Source organism: Dasypus novemcinctus, chromosome 18 (assembly GCF_030445035.2).
Source record: "Dasypus novemcinctus isolate mDasNov1 chromosome 18, mDasNov1.1.hap2, whole genome shotgun sequence".
Classification (NCBI taxonomy): Eukaryota; Metazoa; Chordata; class Mammalia; order Cingulata; family Dasypodidae; genus Dasypus; species Dasypus novemcinctus.
In genome coordinates, this window is record NC_080690.1 from 40,425,513 (window position 1) to 40,451,936 (window position 26,424).

A 26,424-nucleotide genomic window follows, 5' to 3' on the forward strand; every position below is an offset into this window, starting at 1 on the left:
TCAAACTCATCCTGCAGGAGGTGTGGCTTCTTCTGGGAGGCCTTGCCTGAAACCCCAGGCTGGGTCAGAATCTCTATTATCATACCCCATTGTTTTCCTTCATTATCACCCAATTGCAGCTAACAACTATCACATGTTCACCGGAGTCTCCCTCACCAGACTTAACCTGTTTGGGGCCCACTGTGTTCCTAGCACTTAGCACAGTGCCCGACACACAGTGGACACTCAACAAATAAAGAGGGAGGGAAAAGGGAGGAAGGGAGGGAGGGAGGGAGGGAGGGGAAGAACTAGGTCTTCATTTGATGGAGGGCTCTAGGCCTCTTTGTCATGGCCAGGATCAAAGTCTAAATGACTTTTGGAGGTAGCAGCAGTGAGCACCTAGCCGGCCTCACTGCTTCCCAGCAGGCAGCCCCAGGCCAGGAGGGTGGGGGTGGCACAGATCCCCGCTGGACAGCTGCTGTTAGCTGCCTCGCCCTTGCTCACTCAGAGGCAGGCGGCTGGGGCAGCTCCAGCAGCAACCACGAGCCACCCCGGAAGCCGCACTGTCAGCCTGTCCCAGCGAATCACCTCAGGCCACCGCCTCCGCGTAGAGCTGCCCACTGACTAACTTGCAGGCACCAGGAATCCCCAGACCCTCCCATGTACCAAATTGGGACACCTGCTGAGGCCTCTGGGGGCCTTGGTTCCAGAAGTGTCCCTCCCTCCCCTCCCTCCACCCCAGGGCAGGAGCATGGACCCTTCCCGCCCCTCTATGTTCCTTTACAGGTTCCACGTCCCTTCACCATGCACAAAGCCTCTGCACACCTCCCTGTCCCTGCCCTCATGTCCAACCACCCAGGCTAGACAGAGCCTGCCCTGCCTCTTCCTCAGAGCAGAAAACTGAGGACAGATGAAGGAAGGAGGAGAAGAAACAACCAGCCCAAGGACACTGGGTCCTGGGAGTTCCTCGCCTGCCTCATGACTGCACGAGGGGCGTTGAGGTGTGTGGCTGAGGGGAGAGCTGGAAAGCCCCACAGTCCAGGCCTTTCAGTCTGTGTGGATCATGGGCGGCCGCACCCCCCTCACCTTACCCATAAGCCTCTTACGTGCCTCAGCTGTGAGGCGAGAACTGGGAAACATCTCCAATAGGCCTCCCAAAACTCGGCCAACGAGTAGCACCCCTGCCCACCACAAAGGTGCCCACACTCTACCCCAGGGTGGGGTGGCCAGCCTGTCAGCTGTCTCCCCGAGTCCCCTCCCCTCAGGCACCCAGGACCTGAGGCCCAGCTGCCAGGGAGGCCCCAGGCTGAGGGCCCTGGACGGTAACTCCTCTGAGGAGAAGCAGGGGCCTAGAGGGGCCAACTCAGAGCTGAGCCGGGCAGAGGCGATTTCCTGGGAATGGCACACCCCCCAGTGGCCAGCCTTCTCCGTGCCTCCCTCGCTCGTCCTCATTCCCCTCCATTGACTCTCCCAGAGCCCGCCACCGTAGGGCTTTGACTTTGACCCTGAGTGAGATGGGGGCCATAAGACTATTTTGAGCAGGGTAGTGACCATAACTAAAGTACTTTTTTAAAGGATTACAAAATTTTGAATTAATAATAGCAACTGACATTTGTTGAGCTCTTACTATACACCATGAATTCCACCAGTGCTTTGACCACGTTATCTCCTTGAAACCTCACAGTACCCTGCAGCGCAGGTACTACTGTCCTGCCCTTATACAGGTGAGGAGACCCATCATCTGTCCGGGGGTTGGCAGGCCTGGGTTCCCATCCTGGTTCCCACCAACTGGCCATGTAACCAGAAATTCCTGTCTTCCCCTAACACTGCCATCGAGGGGCTTCTCAGCCAAGGCAGCAGAGACCCGAGGAGAGCCCTGGGACGAGGAGACCTGTGGTCCCTCCCACTTGTGTGGCTTTGAGTAGGTCACAGTTCCAGCCTCTGTAAGAATATGTATGGACAGAATATGTCGTCCTCTCAGAGGTGCAGGGAGGACTCCAAGCACAGGGTCCGGGCGTGGTAATGGGTGCAGAGCAGATGCCCCCAGAGTTTTGGGGGCCATGTCATTGGGATCTGGTGAGACAAGTTAGCCCAGTGTACCTTGAAAAGAAAGGTAACCATTGCACCCCCACTTTGATGCTGAGCAGCAGACCCTGTAGCAAGGGAATTAACAGAAGCCCACGCCTATAGGAAGGCCCTGGGAAGAACTGACCAAAGGGTAGAGCCAGCCTCATCCTCCCCCCGAGAGCAGAGACGGTTCCCTCTCCTTATGTGGTACAACTTGCTGCTGCCAAGAAGCCTCCCCCTAAAGCCAAGTTCAGAGCCATCCGACTCCCCCAACGCCAGTACCACAAAACCTGAAAGTTAAGCAGTCATCTTTTATTGGTCAAGTTCTCCTTTTTCATTTAGCTGCCACCAAAATCCACAAACGGCAACTGACAGCAATTCCCACTCTTTAAATTCTCTTCTGATGTTTTTCAATACACAGGCATCTATTCCTACGTGTTTATAGGAGCAAGTTGAATCTTCCGGAATCTGTTTTAAGCTACTGCTATCCCAAACATGCATGAAGGGACACTGGAGATTATCTGGGCCTTGTTTCTAAGAGCAGATGGATTGGTGGTTGGATGTGTGTTTTGGAGGCAGGCAGACACAGGTTCAAATCACAGAGCAACAAACTGTGCGACCTTGGACAAACCACTTGTTTTCCCCACCTGTGTGCTAGGGATAAAAGGGGTCCTCTCACCAGGCTTATATAAGGATGAAAGGGGATAATGTGCGTAATATTTTAGCCGAGTGCCTGCACAGGCCATGTAAGCTTCAGCTGTTGCTGTACTCCTTTTAATTTTTGAGGTACCGGGATCAAAGATTGATCCTAGGACCTCATATGCAGGTAGCTAGTGCTCAACCACTGAGCCCTATCAGCTCCCCTGAGTTGGCTTTTTTGCTTGTTTGCTTGTTGTCTGTTTTTTTGTTTGTTTGTGTTTTTAGGAGGCACCAGGGACAGAACCCGGGACCTCCCGTTTGGAAAGCAGGTGCTCAACCACTTCTGTAGCAGTCTCAGAAATAAATCAATAAACATTAAAAAAAAAAAAGCAGATGAGTTGGTAAGGTGTTGGTGGTGGGGAGATGTATGGGAGCCCTATATTGATATGCATGTTTGTTTTGTAAATTCACAACTTTTATTATACACTTGTTGTTTGTGTAAGTTCATGTATGAATGATATACTTCAATAAAACATTTTTTAAATGAAAAAAAAGGTAGTTCCTGCCTTGCATTTCAGATTCAGAAAATCTAAGTTTGAGTCTTGCCCCACCACTAACTGGCAGCCTCCTTACTTGTCTGGGCATCAATTTCCTCATCTATAAAATGGGAATAAGAATACTATCTGCTTTTCTTATCTGACAAGGTCGTTGAGTAGAAAACATCAACATAATTTTGCTTCCCTGCATTCCACACTGACCATCATGGATGTGCTATAGTGAACACATCTCATCACTATCTGAGAGTGAATACCAATGAACAGAAATGTGATAACTCATTGCCCCAGCTGAGCTCAGCATCTAGGGGTAAGAGTGAATGAGAAGTGCTGCTGGAAACAGGGCTGATGAGGGGACATCCATCTACAAGAGTATGAACCACCCCCCCACTGGTGTGCATCCCAGAAAATTGATATATTTCCATCATTTCTTCAGGCGTCTTTAATAGTAGCTCATTTAATTTCTAAATTTCAACTTTATTTTCATTTTTAAAAAATTTAACACGTGCAAAAATTTCAATAAGAGAAGTATAAAATTAAAAGTCACTCCCCCATCCTGTTCTCCTGAGACAAAGGTTGTTAACCAGTCCTTGAGCACCTACCCACAGTCTTCTATCCTGACATCCATATTTATTTCCACAAATGGATCTTAGTAAGTATACCCTGTCCATACTTTGTTCTTGTTGCTGTTAATTAAGAGTAACTTTTGGAGACCTTTACATATAGCACATGAATATTTTTATTTATTTATATTTTAGATTGCAATCCTTCAGTTCCCAAAGTACAGGGTTCAATAAATATTGTGAATGGGAAGAAAGAGAGACAGGGGGAAATGGGAAGGAAGGGAGGAATCCGGGAAAGAGAGATGGAAGGAGGATAGTTTTTTAAAGAAGGAAGGAAGGAGGGAGAGAAGGAGGGTAGTTTTGTTTTGTTTTAAAGAAAAGAAAAAAGGAAGGAGAATGATAAGATAAAAAAGGCGAGAGGAAGGAAGGATGGAGGGAGGGACAGAAAGACAAGAGCGGGCGGGGGGAGAGGGAAAGAGAGAGGGAGAGACGGAGAGGGAGAGGGAGAGAAAGAAAAAGGACTGGAGTCTTCTTGGACATCAACGCCCTCAGAGGGCAGGGGCGGGCCCAGCGCGGGAGCCGCTTCCCGCCGGCCCTTTTCTGCGGGAGGGGAGCCAGGACCGCCGGCTGCAGTGCCCCCTCCGGCCGCCAGGGGCCGCCAGGCGCAGCCGGTCGCACCCCGCGTGCGCGGGGGGCCCTCTCTGCCGCCCCTCTGCGCGGGCCGTTTGCAGTCCCGCCGCCGCTCTCGAACTCAGGCTGCGTCTCGCGCGCGCCGTCTCCTTTGAGGGGCCTCGCGCCTACCGGCGCGCGCCGTCCCCCTGCCTCGCGGCGCGGGGTCTCGCGGGCCCCGCTCCCGCCCTCCGCTCGCCTGGCCCGGACCGGAAGCGGCGCAGCACGGCCTGGGCTTGGCGCGGGGGGCGGGCACCGGGGCCCGGTCGGACATGGGCAAGAAGCACAAGAAGCACAAGTCGGACAAACACCTCTATGAGGGTGAGGAGTGGGCCAGGCGGGGGGCGGCGAGCCCGCGGCCGGGAGTGGACCTCTCCGGACTACCTTACGGCTCCCGAGACGGGACCGGGGGCCGCGCCTCCCATAGGCAGGCCCAGATCCACGGAGGGGACGCGGCCCACTGGAGGCCACGCAGACCCCAGGCAGGGCGGGATTCGAACCCCAGCCCACCGGGTCCCGGGGTGGTCTCTTGGCGGGAGGCGGCCCGGAAGCGTTCAGGGCGGGCGGTGCCTCTGCGGCCACTCCACTAGTGCAGGTGCGTGGACGGGCACCCACCGCGCGCCGCGGCCTTGGCACCGCCTGCTCTCCCGCTCCGCGGTCCCTCTGCATTGTCAGTACCGCCGGCGCTTTAACCGAGTCGCCTTCCTTTTGTTTAAGAGTATGTGGAGAAGCCCTTGAAGTTGGTCCTCAAGGTGGGAGGGAACGAAGTCACTGAGCTCTCCACGGGCAGCTCGGGGCACGACTCAAGTCTCTTCGAAGACAAAAACGATCATGACAAACACAAGGACAGAAAGCGGAAAAAGAGAAAGAAAGGAGAGAAGCAGCTTCCAGGGGAAGAAAAGGGGAGAAAACGGAGAAGAGTAAAGGTAAAGGTTGTTGCATGTCTTAACACTGTTAATAACATCGTGCTCTAAACAGCCCAGCCCCCCTGTACTGACCTAACTGGATTCTGTGGCTAGTGAGACGCTGAAACGCCTGTGGAATCTGACTTGTTGGAGGAAGAGCAAGGTAGAGTAGAAACATGAATCATCTATGAGTTTCAGCAGACCTTTATTTTACTATACTCCTAGACAATACAACACGTAAGTGGCTAAGTCCTCATTTTTGGAAACTACTGCAAAAATGCTTTTCCCATCTATGAATGGGAAAAGTCATGCTCAAGAAATGAGGTTTGTCAAAAATAGTAATTTCAGAAATGAATGGGATCTGTTGGTTGTGTTTTGTTCTGAAGTAAGTACTATAATGTGAAAGATAGAATGAAGTTTTCATCTTTTAAAACAGTTTGAGTCGGTTGAAGAGAACATTTGATCAGAGATTTTTAAGGGATGTAGCACTAGTAATAAAAATAAACATTTCCTTCACCATCGGCGATTAATAGGAAAGGACAAGTAGCTGTTATCTTGGTTTGTAAAGTGGTCAAAATAATAATAATTAGCTTCCTTCCAAGGATGATCATACACTTAGTAGGCATCATCATAGACTTCTTTAGCACTTCCTAAATTTAACTTGTCACTAAATGATTCTTAGTACATCAATTGCTGACTCTTGAAGGAAGATTTCCCATTGATTGGTTTTCTAAAATGTTTTCTGTTTTTGCGTACAACAGAAATGTTCTGCTCCCTGGGGTTAAATACATTGGTAAATCATCAAGTCTTGGGGAATTCTCTTTGGAATGGGCTTAAGTCTGTTCCTTCTTTTCTTTCTCAGGTTTTATTGCCTTTGGCTAGACTGTGACAACATTAAATAGAGCAATTTAATGCTTCCCTTTCCTGAATTTTAAAAACTGTATATGCATATGTTTTTTTAGAAATCCAAGCAGTACAGAAATACATACAATGAAAAATAAACATTTTCTTTACCCGGAACTCAATTCTTCCTCTCTAGAGATAAAGCTTGTTTGTTTGTTTTAACTTTTATTAGCCGTAAAATAATTCATGAACTTAGTTTAAAAAGTCAAAGAGTATTATTAGGCTTTTAAGCTTTTTAGCTGCCTGACTGCCACCATCGTGAGTCGCATACATGCTTCTGGGAAGGACCTGTCCCAGTTGGCCTTACCCTGTGGCCACAGCGTCCCTACACCTGACTGAAGTTGACATCTAATGATGTGAAGGAGCAAATCTACAAACTGGCCAGGAAGGGCCTGACTCCTTCACAAATCGGTGTGATCCTAAGCAACTCACATGGCACAATCAGGTTTTGTGACAGGCAATAAAATCTTGAAAATTCCTAAGTCCAAATGACTTGCTCCTGATCTTCCTTACCATCTAATTAAGAAAGCTATTGCTTTTCAATAGCATCTTAAGAGGAACAGAAAGGATAAGGATGCTAAATTCCATCTGATTCTGATTGAGAGCCAATTCACCGACTGGCTCAATATTACAAGACAAAGCAAGTTCTCCCCCCACCCCCCAGTTGGACATATGAATCATGCACAGCCTCTGCCCTGGTTGCCAAAGTTTGTCTTTGTACTTAGAAAATAAAGTCATTGCTTAACTAAGAAACAAAATTAAAGGTTTTAACACAAAAGCAGACTCCTGTTCCATCCTGGATAGAGTGCTACTTCCAGTTGTAGCTATTTCTTCTGGTACTTATCCCCATTTCTAAATGTGGGTTTATTTTGCTGTTTATTTGATTAATCAGTCTTATCCCTCTACTGATACCATTTTACAGAAAATGAACATTTTAATTAGTATCCTTACACTGCTCCATACACCCAATTACCCTTTTTCCATTCTCTCAGAATAGGTATATCACACTTGTTGGTTAAATCAACATTCAGTGGGGGGTTTTTTGCTTTTTAAATTATTGTTTACCTGGACACAAGTACAGTACACAAATACAGATCTGATGTTGACCAGTTAGCTGCTTTACTTGATTGGTTATGTTACTGATTCTTCCCAAACTCTTAACAGATTGACCCATCTGACTTCTGTTTCTTATATGGTCAAACTCTTTTTTTTTTTTTCCCAAAGACAGCCCTTTCTTCCCTCAGGCTCTGGTCTGGACTAATACTTTTTCTCAACCTCCTGGGACTTTTCTCTGCCTACTTCCTGGATTCCTCCTGTGTCTTCCTCTTCCTTGATTACATCCATGTTTTGGTGTAGTCTAAACTACAGGTGCTTTCTAAGAAAGCGTACCTAAAAGGTAGATTTTTTAAGTTCTTACATCTTTGAAAATCTTGATTCTACCCTCATACTTTATTCATCAATGGTTTGGTTTGACTCAGTATAGAATTCTAGATTGAAAATCATTTTCTTACAGAATTTTTTTAAGATTTATTTCTTTTTCTCCCCTCCCCCCCCACTTGTCTGTTCTCTGTGTCCATTTGCTGCGTGTTCTTGTTTTTGTCCGCCTCTGTTGTCAGCGGCACAGGAATCTGTGTTTCTTTTTGTTGCATCATCTTGCTGCATCAACTCTCTGTGTGCGGCACCATTCCTGGGCAGGCTGAACTTTCTTTAGCACTGGGCGATTTTCCTTATGGGGCACACTCCTTGCTTGTGGGGCTCCCCTATGCAGGGAGCACCCCTGCGTGACAGGGAACTCTTGTGTGCATCAGCACTGCACGTGGGCCAGCTCCACATGGGTCAAGGAGGCTTGGGGTTTGAACCACAGACCTCCCATGTAGTAGACGGAGGCCCTGTTCACTGGGCCAAGACAGCTTCCCTCTTAGAGAATTTTGAAGTCATTGTCTATTGTCCCATGGCTTCCAGATTTGCTATTGAGAAGTTTGTTGCTATTCTTAGACCCAGTTCTTTGTATATGGCCACTATCTGCTCTCTTGAAGTTTTTTAGGGTCTTCCCTTTATCTTTAGTGTTCTAACATTTCACAATGAATACTTGTGCCTTCAGTTTTGAGATGTTTGCTTTTAGTATTTCTATGATAATTCCCTTCCCTCTATTTTCTCTCTTCCCTCTCTCTCTGGAATCCCTACCATTTAGATGTTGGACTCCTGGACTAATCTTCTAATTTTCTTATGTTTTCTCTCCTGTTTCCACCTTTGTTTTTTGTGTTCTACCTTCAAGGAGAGTTCCTGAACTTAATTTTCTGATTGAATTTTAAACAAAGTTTTGTTAGCTGGTGGGCTTCCCTGTAGGGTGAGTAAACAGGGACCTGGTCATTTTGGTGTAGAACCCCCAGATGTCTATACCTACAGATATTTTCTCTGGGGTCTTCAGTTTCTTTAGAAAGTAGGTCTTTTATCTGGCTGCTAGTATTTCTAGAGTCAAGCAAGGGAAGGGAACTGAAGGTCTTATCATCCAGTTCTCTGTTTTCAGTCCAGCATCTCTCCCCATTTTTTACTGGTCTCTGAATCTGGAACATCTCTGCTTGTTGATGTTTCCAAGTTCTGAGCATCTGCAGGGTTCCAGGGTTTGAACTCTTCTTATAGTTGCCCCTCTTTGCAGGCAAAAGGTATCTTTATTTCTCTGTACTGCAAACTCTTCCATCTGCCTTTGGTCTCCTAAATTTTTTGACATCTTTCATCTACTCTTGTTTCTTCCGTACTGTTTGTTTCTGCCACTGTATAGTTTAACTAGAAGTTAAAGTAACCACATCAAGTTTTAGTTCTGTCACTTAACACCATAACTCCTACTAATACTAATAGGCTCATAGTCTTCATTTCTTATTTCATCAGTTAACTCATTATGTTTATTAACCAAGTAGTATTCAGTTATATGGATGTACCACACTTTATTTAATATCACCTTTAAGTATTACAAATAGTACTGAAGCAAGCCTCATTTACACATATCTTTGTAGTTTTATTAGGGTGTCTTCAGAATAGGTTCCTAGAAGTCCCTCTTTGTGTTCCAGCCACTCTGCCCTTTCTTAACTGTGGCTCTGATTATCATTGGACACTGTTGTATTTTGATGCTATTACAAACAGTATTTCTGCATCCCATAGGCCTCATTTGAATATAACATCCTGCAGAGTAGGCCAGTGTATTAGTCAGCCAGAGGGGTGCTTATGCAAAATATCAGAAATCTGTTGGCTTTTTTAAAGGGTATTTATTTCAGGTAGAAAGTTACAGTTACCACACCATAAAGCATCAGTTACTTTCCTTACCAAAGTCTCTTGCCACCTGTTGGAGCAAGATGGCTGACGACATCTGCCAACAGTTCAGGCTTCCTGGGTTCCTCTCTTCCAGGGGCTTAGTTCTCTCTGGGCTCAGCAGCTCTGCTCTTCTGTGTGCTTACTTCCCAGGCTTCAGTTCAAAACTCCAACCTCCCTTCTCTGCAATGTGGTTTCTCTGAGTCAGGAGTGCAACATCTACTGATGTGGCCCAATCAAACCCTTAATCATTATTTAATCAAGTAAAAGTGAAACCTCTGAATCCAGTATAATCTAATATACCCAGAGAGACAGACCAGTTTACAAACATAATTCAATATCTATTTTTGCAGTTCGTAAACAATATCAAACTGCCACAACCAGGTACGTGGATGGGTTCCATTTTACAAGAGGTGAAGTGGAAACTCAGAGAGGTAACATAAAATTGCCAAGGTTCCAGTTCCCCAGAACCCAGGGCTAAGGAGCATGGGACATTCTCTGGAAAGATTCTCTAGAGGTGTCATTGGTTCCTTAACGGCTATTTGGATTAACCCTTTCTTTCAGGTCAGACCAGGAACAGAAGGAAGGAGCTTCTTTTTGCTAGTGTTGTATGTGGAAGGAGAGTTCAGAAGGAGACTCCTCTTTGAACTGGGTTCTGGATCTCCAGGGAGTTCTAGGAACAGCAGTTGCTTTTGGTTTCTCCTTGAAGGGAGTCAGCTGTGTGACATCTGAGGGCCTGGGAATGGCTGGGATCCATGTGGTTCCGAGGGCCTGGTGACTGCTCAAGCTTGAACTGTCATCTCAGTTCCATGCAGCAGGAAAGAGGAGAGGTGTAAGGAAAAGATACCCTTTCCCTTTGAAGAGGTTTTCTTAAAAGGCATGCAAAACTTGTGTTTAAATTTTATTAGAATTTAATCTTACAGCCACCCCAGCTGCTAGGGAGGCTGAGAAATGTTGTGTTTGGTAGGGACAGAAAGGGGGCACAATGAACCTTGCTGAAAATCAGGACTTATGTTCCTTAGGAAGATAGGGAGAAGTTAAAAGATTTGGGAAAGCACCCAACAGTATCACAAAATTCACCTCTTACCTCTGTGATGCTTTCTCCCATCTCTCCAACGCAGGATGAGCAACACTTTCCCCTGGACTCCCAGAATACTTGACTCATACTAGGATTTACCAAGCCATGAAGTAAATCTGGTTTCCCAGCCCAACTCTGAATTCCTATAGGGCAGGAACTATGTTTTCTTTATCTTTATTATTTGAGGCTAATACAGAGTCTAATGTATGTTAGGTGTCTGGTAAATATTTGTTGAATAAATAGATTAATCAATAGCTTTTCTCAGAGGAGCAACACTACTCACGTATACTTAAGTCCTGCCTTCTCTGGAAAGGTCATCATCTCTGATTAAGAAGACCACCTCAGGAGGGACTACATGGAGTAGCAAGATGGGAAGGAAAGAAGAGGACTTCCTGCCAGGCCAGATAAGACATAGCAGCTCTGAGATCCTGGGTGTGGCAGGTGGCCTAGCAAACAAGTCACTGAATTGTGTTCACAAAATTTCCGTTTTTCTCGTGATTATACTCATTCTTTTCACCTCACTACTTATTCAGTTCCTTTCTTAGCCACTCTGGACCTTAGATAGCTCAGCAATGAAATGAGATACCAGCAGTATCTACTTCATAGAGTTATTTGTAAGGATTAAAAGAGTGAAATTGCATAAGAATTTAGGGCAGTGTCTGGCATATAATAAACACTCATGTTAGTTTTTATGAATATGTATTTCCCTTGGGACCTAATACAGTGTTTTAATAAAATAAGTGCTTATGGAATTTATTGTATATGAATAATAGTTTCAATTTTCATTAAAAATTTTACTGGAGCTCATCTTCATAAATAACTACATCCTACATATGTTAATGCTTTTCATTTTTTCTAATGACTACTGTTTTTCTAATTTACTTTAACAACATCCCTGGCAATGGGACCAGCCTTACTTATTTGTACATCTAAACCTGAAGTTGACTTGCAAAGCAATTAAGGCATAATTTGGGTTATAGCTATGGTTTCAAAAGAACAGGTTGAGTTTCAGAAAAGGAATTTAGGCCTCTCACAGGAGCTATTTCAATGACAAACCTTCTAAGTAGGTCTTCTTACACACAGTCTCCACCCTCTTCAGTATTTGTTAGATACCATTAACAGATTAATTTTACTAAGGCTCATTTCTTATTCTTCCACTCAGAAACTGATTCCCCACTGTTTTTATATTCAAGTTCAAACCCCCTATTCTGATCTCAGCTGCCTTTCAGATCTTACACTATACTCTCCTTCATGTATGTGCTTTTAAAAAACAGCAAAACTACCTTTTCTCCCTTATGCAAACTCCCACTCGTCCATTCCATGCTGTTGTCATTCTACTACTTGATATGTGAGCTTCCTGGATCCTACTTGTTGGGGCATTTGAAACTAAACTAATATAGTCAGAGCCTTCCTACTCAAAAGAAGAAAAACATTAAGACACTTTTGAAAAATTACAAGGTTGTATGTGTGTGTGTGTTTATTTTGCATAATAGTTTCTCTACCTGGCTGTTATATTTATGGTTAATCCTCTCACAATTACTTGGATATTTTTGCTCTTCCAGATGGTGCTTATATGTATATAAGGTGCATATTGCTAAAATATATAATGCAGAATTTTAAAAGCATGCTAGTTATGCATTCTTCAAAGTAGTCTCCTTTTGGAGAGTGTGTACACTTATTTAAGGATGTCTCAGAATATTTTGAGAACTCTTGATACACACTAGAAATCAAGAACTATATCAAATCATCATCTTTGGGCAGTACATTTAATTTTGGAAATAGTCAAAAGTTATGTAACACCGAGTCAATTGTGATTAAGGGTAGATGATTTAACCCAACGTCAAAAATGAGGTTTAGTTTCAAAGTAATAGCACTGATTCTTCAGGTAGATTTTTAAATCATATATTAAAGGGGAGTCTTGAAATTGATTTGCGCATTGAAATGCACATATAGCCTCCAAAAGTAGCCAGTCCAAAGGACTTCAGCTATTAACTCACATGCTTTCATGTTCCTATTTCATGCCACCTCATCTAATGCATTAATTCCACAAGTACTTATTTAGCAACTCCTATCTGCTAGGCATTGCTGAGCTTGTGGATACAGAGCTGAATAACACATGGGCCCCTGTCTACAGGGCACTCCAGTGAAAGACAGGTGTGTCTGTGATGTATTGCAATGTGATGTAATAGAAAAATAGAAGCAGAGATTTGCTTCAGAAGTATTACTCACAAATTAATAAAATAGCTTGCCTTTAAGTCATGAACAAATTTCAGCAAAACTAGAATCTAGTCTGAAAAAAGTAGTGTGTTTGTAGTTATGGAAATAGCCACTGTTTTCTTCCTCTTGCCTTCAGCTCTTCGTGCACAGGGTGTGTTTCCTCTGCCTAGAATGCTATTCTCACCCACCTCCACTCTGGCTAAATGTTTTATCCTTCAGATCTTAGCTTCGATGTTACTTTTCATTGAGGAGTTCCCATACTTCTCTAACCTAAATTAGATTCCCCAACAGTTATTTTCTTCTCAAACGCTGTTTTCTTTTTCTGAGCTGTTTAGTGCCTGTTGCTGTTATTTCACTGTGAGTTTCATAAAGGTAGGGCATGTGTTTTATCCACCACTGTATATCCACACAGTAAAGCTTTACTTATTTGTTGAATACATGTGAGTGAGTGCCCACTAGGTACTAAGTACTGTGCTAAAACTTCACATATACTATCTTATTTAATGCTTGAAACAGTTCTCTGAAGTTTGTATTATTGTTTCTGTTTAAAAGATGAGAAAATGAGATTACAAAAAATTGTATAGCTTATCCATGATCTCATAGCTAATAGGTGGCAAAGCCATAATTCATACCATTTTATAAGCTGTAACTGTAAATCCTTCTTCCTTGGCTTCCTGAAGTTAAATGGTGCTAGTATCTTTGAATGTGATGAATAAAGTACACTATCAAACTGTTAGCCATATCTCTGTTAACTTGTGGTTTTACATATCTGCATTACATTAGTAAATGACATTCTGAATCAAAAAAGGAAAATTAGGAAGTTGGAATCAGAATTTTAGGTGAAGAGACGATCATAGACATCAAAGCCTCGTGTTTGATAGATGAGAAACAGACCAAAACAGTGAAGTAGCTTGTTCAAGATCACATGCTGGTGAACTAGAACCTAGGTCTCCTGGTTCCCTGTCCAGTAATAACATACTGCAGTATCTCCATTTAGTTTAAAGTAGTTTGCAAGTATATGTTTTTAGATTTTCTTCCTCTCTTGGACCCACTAGATCAGAAGTCTATATTCTTTGCCATACTGAATAATAAAATAGTTGTGTAGACTAACTAGGTAAAGTTTACTAGATGGGGGTTATTCAAAGACATTATTCTTTCCTTTGATACTTTTTCAACTTTTCCATTTCATGACTTCATTTGACCATTTCAGTGTGTATGATAAATAATATCAACAGTTAACCATTGTTGTAGGTGGTAAAGGGGCCTGGTGAAAGTAAATGAGTTTCCTAAGGTCACAGTGTTGAGGATGAAACAAGCTAGAACTCAAGACTCTAGATCAAGGGTCAGCAAACCTTGACCAGCATCACCTGTTTATGTAAATAAAGTTTTATTGGAACATGGCCACATCCACTCATTTCTTGTTTATCTCTGCTTTTATGTTAAATAACAAATTTAAATAGTTGTGAGAGACCTTATGAATCACAAAACCTAAAATATTTACTCCCAGAAAATTAAATGAAAAAAAGGAAAAAATTAAAAAAAAATTTTTTTTACTCTGGCTCTTAAAAAAGATTTAGCCAATCCCTGTTCTAGACTCTTGGTTTTGGTGCCAGGACCCAAGTTCTTTACACCAGGGAGAAATACTTTTTGCCTTTCAAGCTGTCTTCTTTTCATGTTTTGCATTTAATAGGAAGGGATCTGTGCCTATAGAGTCTTTTTTCCATAAAACAAATGTTCTAAACCTTCCAGCCTATACAAGATCCCATGCCAGTTTTTCTGAACCAAGGGTTCAAAACTCCAAAGTCTGAAACTACCACTATAGACTATATCACAAGGTTATAAAAAGTAGACACCAACAAGCTTATAGGAATGGTAACAGATCAAGTGCCCATCTGAGCACAGTTTATAACTTGATTTTCTGGAGCTTTAAAACCAGTCATGTTTCTGATAGGTGCTTTGAACCCTGAGACTAAAGAATGTGAAGTTCTGTATCTCTTTTAGTTTGCTAAAAGCTTCTGGTAGCAGTATATCAGAAATGTGTTGGCTTTGTAATGGGAATTTATTAGGTTCAAAGCTTATAGTTCTGAGGCCACAAAAGTGTCCAATTCAAGGCATCAGGTAAAGGTCACTTCCCGAAGGTTGGCTGCTGGCAGTCCTGGACTCTTGCCACATGGGAAGAAACAGTGGTAGGTCTGAAAGTCTCTGCCCCCTCTCCAGCTCATTTTCTCCCGAAGCTCAGCTGTGGACAGTTAAGTAGATGGCAGAGTCCACTCATCTCTCCGCTCCACTCTGGGCCTCTTCTTCAGCTTCAGGCTGTTCTGTCTATTGCTTTTCTGTCCCGGATTCATTGATTTCAACTTCTAGAGGATTCTCTTTTGTCTCTGTTGCTTTTTTCTGTGTCTGTGACTTTAATTCCTCTGTAAAGACTCCAGTAAGAGGATTAAGACCCACTCTGGGTCATGCCCTTTTGAAGTGATGTAATCAAAAGCAAGCTTCCCTTAACTGAATCTAATCAAAAGGTCCCATCTACAGTAGGTTTACACATAAAGAAATGGATTAAGAACAGGATTTTCTGGGATTCACCCAGCTTCAAACTAACACAGTGATTCTCAGTGATCCCCAGATCAACAAAAGGCAACATGACCTGGAAACTTGTTAAAAATGCAGATTCTCTGGCTCTACCCCAGACTTATTGGGTCAGACATTCTGAGGATATGGTCCAGCCATCTGTTTTAGCAAGACCTTCGGTAATTCTCATGCACACAAAAATTTGAGAACTATTAATGCGACCTGAGAATTTGCATTTCTAACAAATTCCCTGATGATTCTAATTTGATTCACAATTTGAGAACCACTGCTCTAGATACTAGAATGAGAAAGTAGAATATAGGCCAAGAAAATACTTGTTTATTGTTGATAAGATCCTACTGAAAATCTTAAAACTCAGTTTAATTCTCAAGAGCATAAACTACAATAAAATGGATATTTTTGGCCAATTTTACTTTAGATTTTAATTTTTAAAAAAGGCAAAGTACAGGGAATAATAAACTACCACCTGGATATCAACCATCTAGACTTAACAGATCTCACCATTTTGCCCTTATTTGTTAGTTTGTTTTCTTATTTTTAAAGAAACAAGTATACAGTTATAGATGAAGCCTTCTGTACCCTTCCAGGATCCTATTCTTTTCTCTTTCCCTAGAGAGAATCACTATCATGAATTTGGTTCATATCACATGCATTCTTGTTTTTCATTTTGCCACTTCTGCATATACCTGTAAACAATATATATTTGAGGTTTTCAAACTTCACATAACTGATCTTAAAACACTTTATTCTACAACTTTTTCTCTAGACCTTGTTTCTGACTATCCATGCTGACAGTATAACTTTAGCTCATATATTATACTATTATACCTGTCATGTGAATGTACCATAAATTTATTAATCTATTTTATTTTCAGTAAGCATTGGGTTCGTATTTTTTTCCTGTTTAAAACAGCGCTGCAATGATTATTACTTTACATGTGTCCATGTATATACTGTGTGAAAAATTTTCCTAAAGGTATATGCTCAGGAGTAGAATAACTGAGAAGTAGGGAAAAGCCATCTTCAGCTTTACTGGATATTGCTAATTGCTCTTCCAATGGTTGTACCTATTTATTCACCCATCTGCCAGGAATGAGAGTCCCATTTTCTACATTTTAGGACATTTTAAGTTTTGCCAGAGAAATGTGAATTGACTTGTGGTTTTTAAATTTATAATTCCCAGAGTTCTAGGAAACTTGAGTAAATTTTTTTTGTTATTTATTGGTATTTCAAGTTTCTTCTGTACATTACCCGTTTTCTGGTGGATTATCTTTTTACATGGATTTATAGATGCTCTTTTTGTACTCTTTGCTAGTACTTTATGAGGAATTTGTATTTCAGGTATTCTCCTAGTCTGTAGCTTGCCTTTTAGCTTTGTTTGTGGGTGTTTGTTTTTTTACCAAAGTTTATAATTTTAATGTCAAATTTATCAGGCTTTTCCTTTTTGACTTCTTATTTTTGTGCTTTATTTAAGAAAATATTTCCCTGCTCTTGGGTCATAAAGATTCTTCACTTTTGTCTGAAGTTTTAAAGCTTTACTTTGTATATTTAAGTCTTTAATCCATCTGGAATTTATTTTTGTATATTATATAAGGTAAGAATCTAATTTTTATTTCCTTTTACCATGTAGATAACTGGTTGTCCCAGCACCATTGTTTTGTCATTGATTTATAAATCCACCTTCATGACTTATCAGTTTCTTTATGTATGCACAGGTCTGTTTCTGGTCTCTTTAGTCTATCCTTTTGGTCTATTTTTTTCTCCCTGTGTCAGATCCACATTATCTTAATTATCACCTTATACAAATACCTAATCTCCGGTAAGGCAAACTATTTGGCCTTTTTCAAAACTGTTCTGACTCTTCTTGGTCATTCACTATTTAGGATAAATTATACGATCAGCTTGCCAAATTCCATGAAAAATATTATTATAATTTTGATTGGAATTACATTGACTTTATAGATTCATTTGAAGAGACTTGACTGTCTTTCAGTTCATGAACATGGTATACTTCTCCTTTATTAAGGTCTTTTACTCTGCCCTTCAAGAATGTTTTGTAATTTTTTTCCATAAAGGTCTTTTTGGCATTTTTTTGTTTTGTTAGATTTATTCCTAGGTACTTTATATTGCTCTTGAGAATAGTATTATTTTTCTAATTAGTTATTGGTGGTATATAGAAACACTATTTTTCCTTTTATGTACATGTTATTCTCTTCTTTTCCAGTAGATGACAGCAAAATACATTAAGATTTCATTGTTAAGAATCTATTTTTCTTTTAGAAGTATCTTCTTTTTTTCCTCTGAAAATGATTATATTTAAAGACTTTGATTTTAGGAGATTTTTAAATTATCTCTGTTGATTCCTTTTAGGAAGATAAAAAGAAGCGAGATCGAGACCGTGTGGAAAATGACACAGAAAAAGACCTCCAGTGTCAGGCCCCTATCAGATTAGACTTGCCCCTCGCTGAGAAGCCCCTCACCAGCTCTTTAGCCAAGCAAGAAGGTTGGAATAACTGAATTAACTTCTCGATAAGGATGCTAAAATTGTTTTAAGAGTCATAGCCAGGGAAAGTAACTGCATTTCAGTTTTTAAATTAAAGTTTAGAAGCTTTTTAAAGTTTTTTTTAAATTTTCTCACTGCATAAGAAAGAACTTTAAGCTAGCTTTACTTTTTTAATTGATACTCTCTAACTTCAAAATATTCTGTAAAATAAATGGAATTTCTGTGAGATGTTTAATAATAGATATGAGATAAATCATTTAGAAAAAAATTAAGCTAACCACGGTACTCTCTAGAATCTTCCTTTTTTAAAAATGTTTTTCCATACTTTTTTGCTTTAGAAGTAGAGCAGACACCCCTTCAAGAAGCTTTGAATCAACTGATGAGACAATTGCAAAGGTAAATGTTTTTTCAACATTTTCATAACATGGAAATTGAAATGGTAAAAGTATCGAATCCAAACCACTTTGCTTTTTCTGATATTTAAAGCCACATTTTGTGGCCCAAATCCAAATGTACTTGATTTTAAAGTAGATGATAAATATTTTGCCTGGCAATGGAAGGCTGACTTTTAGATGTTCTCATTTGGTTTATCTTAACTGGCAACTTGAAAGTTTCATAATACTCTTAATGGCAAATTTCTGTTTGATCTAAAATAAATTTCTGATGTTAAAGCCTTAAGCCAGGAATAAACAATTCAGATATTTTCACTTTTGCTGATAGATGGAAGTTCTTTCTGTGCAATGCTTGTCATGCCATAAGTATTCAGCAATTATTAAATCTGGGAGAAGAAACAAAATATCATAAATAGGATTTGTGACTCTGCATATATTTATTCTAACACACACCCCCCTCCAATGTCTAGATTAAACCAGATTTAAGTAAAGTTCTTAAAAGAGAAAATTGAGTCCAAAAATGACTCCTTGTTACAAAGAAATCTTTGGTTGGATCATTCCTGGAAGACAACTTAGGAAAGTTTCCTCTTTACACAGTAGTAAAGCCTCTCAGAATGCTTTCTTAGTCTTCTAAGAATACCAGGATTTTCTTCCAGTATTCAATTCAAACATACTTTATTCCCTCAGTAACAAGCCACTTCTCTCTTAGAATTGTTTGGTCCTAGTAGTTAATCGACCACCTTTACGTGCAGTCGGTGGATTTTCATACATTACAATGCATATTTATCATTTCTAATGTTTCTTGAAACTCTAGACTCAAATGTTTTGTTACTGTGGAGGTACAGCAGTATATAAACCCTTTTCTTATTAGGTCTTCACAGTAAATCTCAGCCTACACTACTTCAGCAGTAAACCCTTTTCTCCCCATTCATCTCTAAAAGCATGTCTCCTGGGGTGCAATGTAAAGTGTTTGCTCACTGAAGGAGCACCATATAAATGGAGTATAAACACTAATCCTCTCAGATATTCAGACAGGTCCCCAAAGATGCTAACTGAACAGTGCACTTACCAAAACTAAAATCCCAAAAATTATTACTAAATCATTTAGACAGTTTGACATAAGAGAAACTTGTAAAAGTTCTATTTAAAAATTCCTTCCTAATACATCCAGATACCTAAGAAATCTGACTATAATGTTAAAGAAAAATTGAATAGTACTGTACTGTCTTAAGATAGTTACCCAACTGAGGAACTTTAAGTTATAAAAGTATTTTTAAAAGTTTGGATATCTCCCTTTATTCCGAATTTGAATTTTCAATTCAAAGACATTTATAATATATTTGTGGAAGATTCATGGTTATAGGTCATGCATTCTAATAGTGGGCATTGTTCTCACTGCTTTGTACTTACATGTTAGTCCCATAGTTCGTCATAAGTAATTTTTCAAAATAAAACTTCTAGTGCTATCTGAATTTAACACCTATTTAACTTTGCAGTTAAGATCAAAACAGAAGTACCAGCCTCTCCCATTTTTGGTGTTAGAGTAGTTGAGAAAATTAAATTTCTAGTCTTTACACTTGAATAAATAATTTATTTTTTGTCTCAAAGGAGTGAATGAGTAAAAATTGGACCTTCTGTCCGTATTAGGAAGTATGACTATAATACATTATGGACAGCACATATTTCTAAGTTCCAGGCCAGCCTTGATGTTTTTGCTTGTTCGCAATTTTTAGTCTTGCTGTTTAAGCATCCTGATGGGAAGAACAAAGGGAGATTCAGACATATCTGAGTTCAGATTCCACCTCTATCCCTTATTAGCTTTATGACCTAGAACAACTGATTAATCCTCTGAGCTTCAGTGTCCTCGTCTATGAGGATACCACCAACTTGTTTTTGTGAGGATTAGATAAAAAATAAATCAAGTACCTGGCACTTAGTAATACATTTTAAAAGTTCTTGCTGGTATTACCACTTTTTAAACTGTATTTAGTATTGTTATCATCTGGTATAATTGGTATGCCACATTTCCACTGTAAAAATCAGTCTGATGACCAAGTCATACAGTCAGGGATTCTCAACCCTGGCTGCTTATTAGAATTGTCTGGGCAACTTTTAAGAAATGTCAATGCCTGGACATCTGGCCCCTCCCCCTGAAATTCTGATTTAATGGGTTTGGAGTGAACCTTCTCCCCATCCCACCCCCCCTCACAACCCCTACATTGGAATTTTTTTAAAGCCCCTCCGATGGTTCTAATACACAGCTAGAGTTGAGAACCTATAATTTTAAAAAACCCTGAATCTCAAGTTTGAAAGTATTATGAAGACCTTTTATAATGTCCGTTTTTTGAGCCACACATACGTGGTAGACATTATATTCATTGATTGAAAAACACATATTCACATGGATATAACAATTCTGTGGCCCACAAGGAGTCCAGAGCTTAATAGAAACCAATATGGGAGTGTGTTAGTTAGGTTTCTCTAGGAAAACAGAATCAGTAGGAGAAATCTGTAAATAGTATGAGGTTCTCATGTGACCAGGTTTCCTCAGGCAGGCTACAAACCAGGTGCTCCGATGAAAATCTGATGAAGGTTCTTGATGAGTTTCCGGGAGACAATGGCTGGGAAATTCTCTCTGAATGCTGAAATCACTTTTCCTTTTAAGGTGTTCCAATGATCTGGATGAAGCTTCACTCATTGCTGAGGGCAATCTCCCTGATTGATGTAGATGTAATGAGCTATCTATGCAGTAAAGTCATTAGTGACTAAAGTCCATAAATGTCCTTGTATTACAGGTAGCCCAGTGCTTGCTTAACCAAGCAACTGGGCACAGTTACCTGGCTGAGTTCACACATTTGCCTAACCATCACAGGGAGATTACAGATATGCATTTCTTATTATTTCTGCCTTTCCCTCCACAACTGATAAAAATATATAACACTAATCTCTGAAAGGAAAAAATGTTGCTTAATCTACATTATTTATTTGCTTCATTTTTCCGTTTTGTAGGAGGTGCTGCTAATTAATTAAGCATCTCTGTTTTACAAGTCTAACCAGTGTGTAAAACTTCTTAACCTTGTTATTGAATAGTTCTGGTCTTTAAAAATCTTTCCTTCAATGTTCAAATGAAAAACATGCTAGCATACTACAGATTCTTTCCACATCTGAAGGATTTTCCTCTGACTTCTGCTCTGGTAGATTTATTTGTAGTAGAAATAAAATATAGTGTTGCCTTTTTGTATCTTCACAGAAAAGACCCAAGTGCTTTCTTTTCATTTCCTGTGACGGATTTTATTGCTCCTGGCTACTCCATGATCATTAAACACCCAATGGATTTCAGTACCATGAAAGAAAAGATCAAGAACAATGACTACCAGTCCATAGAAGAGCTAAAGGTAATTATAATTATTAATATTTTGATTGGGGCAGTAGACTAAGTATGATGCAAAATAAAATGCTTACATCTTTATTCAGTTGAAAGTCATACTCTTTACTACACAAAAACTTGGTAGAAATTTCCATGTCTGATATTCAGAATATTTTTGATTGACCTTTTATTTTGCAAAATAAAGAATTAAGTTTATTTTATTATCCAAAATCTTTGTATTTTTTCAGTCTTAGAAAGTTTTTATGAGCTCAGATAAAATAAGCTGTGCTTTATTTTTGTTTTTAGTAAAATTTTGAGTTTCACCTGTGGTCTAAAACATTTTACTAACCTTTAAATGAAAAGATGTTAGATTTTTAAAATCCAGATCAATTCCAGTAAAATTAACATTTTAATGGAAGCTTAATTAGTTTCTTTTTTTTTAATTTCTAGACATACAAGGTATGAATATCTTCTAAATAAGAAAACAGATTGGCTTGTTCAAAAATACCAAAGAGCAGCTTAATTACATTTTCTGGTTTGATGGAAGTTGCTCCCTGAGTTCACTTAGGCTATCATTGTTGGCATATTTTCTTCAGCTTTAAGAAATGAGGGGGTGGGGAAGAACATACAAGCCATAAGGGTGCGATATATGCCCAGTGTTATAGTTGGAGTTTTTCCTATCTTTAAGTAGTGATTGTACTAATGTTGATTACAGGGATCAACTTTTTAATGGTCCAAAGAAAAGGAACTGGGTTTGTTGTTTGTTTTCTTTAAATTTGCAACAAACCACCATAAACTTTTAACTGGTTTAGATAATACCTGTTTTACCTTTATTTTCCCCACATGAACATTTTTGAGCTTACCAGATCTAAAGATTAGAACCTAGTCAGTTACAAAAGAAGAAGTAAGACAGGGTTAAACATTATCTTTACTTCATCTCTCTTTTTCATTCACAAGTATGTAAAGCAGCTGAGATTTATGAAGAATGCCAGCATATAAGTCTCTCTTCATCATTAATTTGAGTACATAGATAACATTGTACTTGCTCTGAAAAACCTGAATTACATTACCTTCTCTCGTATTCAGAGAAATGGAAACTTCCCAGCTGTTCATCTGGTGAAAATTGGAAAATTAGTTTCAGCATATTTCTGACCTTATTGTTGCTTAATGAAAGAAAAGTTTTTGTCTTTGGGAATGATTTTCCTCTGATCTTTCTCTTGGTGAATGGAGTGTAGAAATGTGTCCAGAGGAGATTAAGGTTTATCATAATTGAAGTGAGCATGTATTTTTATTAAAACTTTGTAGTTTTCTTTATTACTGTATTTTTGGGGGATTTTGTGTTTTTGTTTTGCTTTGTTTTTGAGAAAGTTCAACAGCCTGAAGTAATATTTATTGGTTTATTTGGCTTATTAAAGTAATTAAAGAATTACTTGAAAAGTTTGCAGAAAGTCCAGTCAGCTTTTGAATGACCAAATGCCATTACACCAAAGTCCAGTAAAGCCAAGCACATGATAGTTAAGATTTAAGGAATACAGATTCCTTAACATATCAGACCCATGATCATTCTAGGCTAGTACTCTAGCCAGTTATGGTTCCACTGGTCATTTAGTATGAGTACATAGTCATTTAGTGTCTCCCCTCATTTGTCTCCTCTACCCAAGTTATAGGTTTAATAATTCCTAATGGAATGAAAACTTTTAGAATCTATAGCAAAGATTCTTAACCTGGAGGAGAACCCATGGATGAGCAGAGAGACCATGATGACCCTGCTAAAGTTATGTGAAAAATATTGTGTGTGTATGAAGAATGGATCCATAACTTTCATCAGAGAGATCCAGGATCTGGCAAAATCCTAACTGATTAGAGAGTTGGCCAGAAGCTAAAGCCTCACATATACTTCCATCCACAATAAATTTAATAACAAATTCCTTATGACCCTTGAATCAGTATTGTCATCTGCTTTTAAAAGTAGAACTCAGTCTGCCTATTTTTGTTCCATTTAAGTGTTCTGCATTTCCATTACTGAGTATTAGATAGTGGGTTTTGAATGGTTTTATTTTGCATTTGGAGAAGTTTGTTGAGGAAATTTTTGTTGTTGTTGAGTTCCTATCATTATAATTTAATAAGAACTTGGCATAATCACTCTCACAATTATACAATGTGAAAATTACATAACCATGAAAAAAAAATAGAGTAAGATTGAGTTCTCCAGCATATACACATACTTTGAAATTTAAACTAAGATAGTTTTGTTAATTTAGCTACTCCTGTTACTTGTTTCTACTCTTTGAGGTTGTATGGTGTATTAATTATGTGAATTTACTAGGCTAAGATTATTTTTAAGTGTAAGGTAGAAGTATTTTCTTCTAATTCTTTTGTGTGCCATGAGATTATACTGAAGAAACTCATTTAAAATTTCATTCTAGAACTTAGAGGTTTATATACAGTTACTAAGAAGTGTTTAAGACTTTGGAAAAGAATATCATAGCATATTTAAATTAATTTAACAGACTTTTTTTAAGTGGTGAGTCCCAAAATATAAATTTCTATTAGTGTTGCTTAGTTGATTTAAAACGGGTATGGGGGGAAGTACTTGTTTGTTTTAATGCCTTTTATCCCTTAATATTCTGTCTGCAGGATAACTTCAAACTAATGTGTACTAATGCCATGATTTACAACAAACCAGAGACTATTTATTATAAAGCTGCAAAGAAGCTGTTGCACTCAGGGATGAAAATTCTTAGCCAGGTAAAGGAAACTCCTTTTCATAAACGATTATTTTAAAATCTATATCCCTGTGTATTTTGGCCATAATGATACATATCCAATATAGTATCGATTTATTTTATTAGCAGATCATAATAAAGTTGAAAAAATATTAAGACAAAGATTTTTATTTGGCATTGATATAATTAAATATTGACATTCAGTTGTGATTATTTCTTCAGAGGCTATTGAATTGAAGGTCACCACATAGACTTATTTTTGCTTTGGGCAGCAAAATTTTGATGTGGAAGAAACTGAATTCCAGGATAAGAATGATTGGATAAGTTATGAGATCAGTCTTTTAGGATGAAAGATCTCTTTCCCTTTGTAATGATGGAGTCTAATATTCTGTTCATTTCCTTTTGGGTCACGCATAGGAACTTCTTTTAGTGCAGGGTTCTAATAAGGGGTCCTTGAGCTTGAATTGAAATTCAGAAAAACATCATTCTTGTGGAGACATGTTGGTACGGGTGTGATAAATTTTTAAAATAATACACAGTATAGTGTGGACTTAGTAAGGGGCCTGTGGTTATCACCTGACTGGCAAAGGAATCCGTGGAAAAAGGTTAAAAATCCCTGTTTTAGTGGAAAGACAAAATATACAAATGAGAAAAAACTTGGGACTATCTCAAGGCAACCTCTCCACAAGAGAATTTTCCTTGAATGACAAGAATTTGTGTGTAGTAAGGCATTTAAAGTGGGAGAAATGTGTACAGAGGCCCAGACGCAACATCATCAGTTTTGTGAGAGAGATTAAACAAGATTTAGGCAGAGCAGAAGAGACAGAGTAGATAGTACCAAGGTATTATGAGTACCCTCTCAGTGTGACAGGTGGTGAAAGACCTTGATGGGTAAACTGAGGTGATCACTGAGAATCTCCTGGGAGAAAGGGAGCACTCACAAGATAAGACATCTTCCGTTTTTTTTTCTCCAAGCCCTTGAGTAGGATGAACCACATTAGTAAGAGACTACATGTGGGAAAACTAATTGAGGGTAGTCCTGGCACCACGGCAGAAAATTAGAAGACGGAATAATAATTTTAGCTTCCTTCCACTGATCTGTGGGCCTTGAGCAAGGTATTAACCACCCTAGGCAGTTCTCATCTGTAAAGAAGGGTTTAATCTGATCTCGAAGGTAATTACTAGCATTAATATTCTGATTCTAGGTAAGGGCTAGATTAGGAAAGAGACTATGAAAAAGGACAGCAAGATAAAAGAGGGATTTTGCAAAGTAGAAGAAATGAATTGTCATAAAACCCAGAAGAGAAAGGAATCAGAATTAAGAGTTTGAGCTCAGACTCAAGCGAGTTAAAGGATGATAGAAATGAGTCATGCGTAGTTGCATATGGTTTTTCATTTTAGTGATTTTTATAGTCATCATCTGTATTACAGTTCTACATTTAAAGAAGTGCTTTGGTGTACAGATGTCTGAATGTCTGTGTGTTTGACTCTGAAGGATTCTTGGATCCACTTAAATGGGGAAAGAAAAACATTTGGATTGATGATTATTCTTGTGCTCCTAATATTTAGACAGCATCAGTTCCCCCTCTTTCCTAAAGAACTTGTAACCTTGTAACTTAGGCCAGGTACCCATCTTTGGCAAAATTTGCAGAGGAAAAGGGAATATAAAATGTTTATCCCACCCTTTGCAGGAAGACTCTCAGAATCCAGAACTAAGCTATGTTATTGGTTCAAAGTCCTGCAAACGTTTGTTATTGTATTTGAACTCAAGTGCATCCAGCAGAGGCAGTCTTTTGTTGTTCCAAAATATATGCCCACTATGTTTGGGAGAAATAATTTAATATGCAGAGATAAAACATCTATGGACTTAATTTACCAACTTTGATTTACTAGTGTCTCCCCTTCTTTAAATAATATAGTAACTATAATGAGCAGAAGATTCCATTATCTTTTGAGTATTACTGGTGGTG

At 39.5% G+C, this 26,424-nt stretch overlaps 1 protein-coding gene across 1 annotated transcript in view; it reads left to right on the top strand.

Moving 5' to 3' along the window:
- Positions 1–4,452: 4,452 nt before the first annotated feature.
- BRD7 (bromodomain containing 7) overlaps positions 4,453–26,424 on the top strand; it is a 39,737-nt gene continuing 17,765 nt past the window's right edge. The window contains exons 1-6 of the mRNA XM_004449595.5: positions 4,453–4,792; positions 5,189–5,397; positions 17,837–17,969; positions 18,308–18,365; positions 21,612–21,756; positions 24,366–24,476. Of these exons, the coding sequence (XP_004449652.2) occupies positions 4,744–4,792; positions 5,189–5,397; positions 17,837–17,969; positions 18,308–18,365; positions 21,612–21,756; positions 24,366–24,476 (705 nt within the window). The 5' untranslated portion in view covers positions 4,453–4,743. The remainder of the gene's footprint in view (positions 4,793–5,188; positions 5,398–17,836; positions 17,970–18,307; positions 18,366–21,611; positions 21,757–24,365; positions 24,477–26,424) is intronic.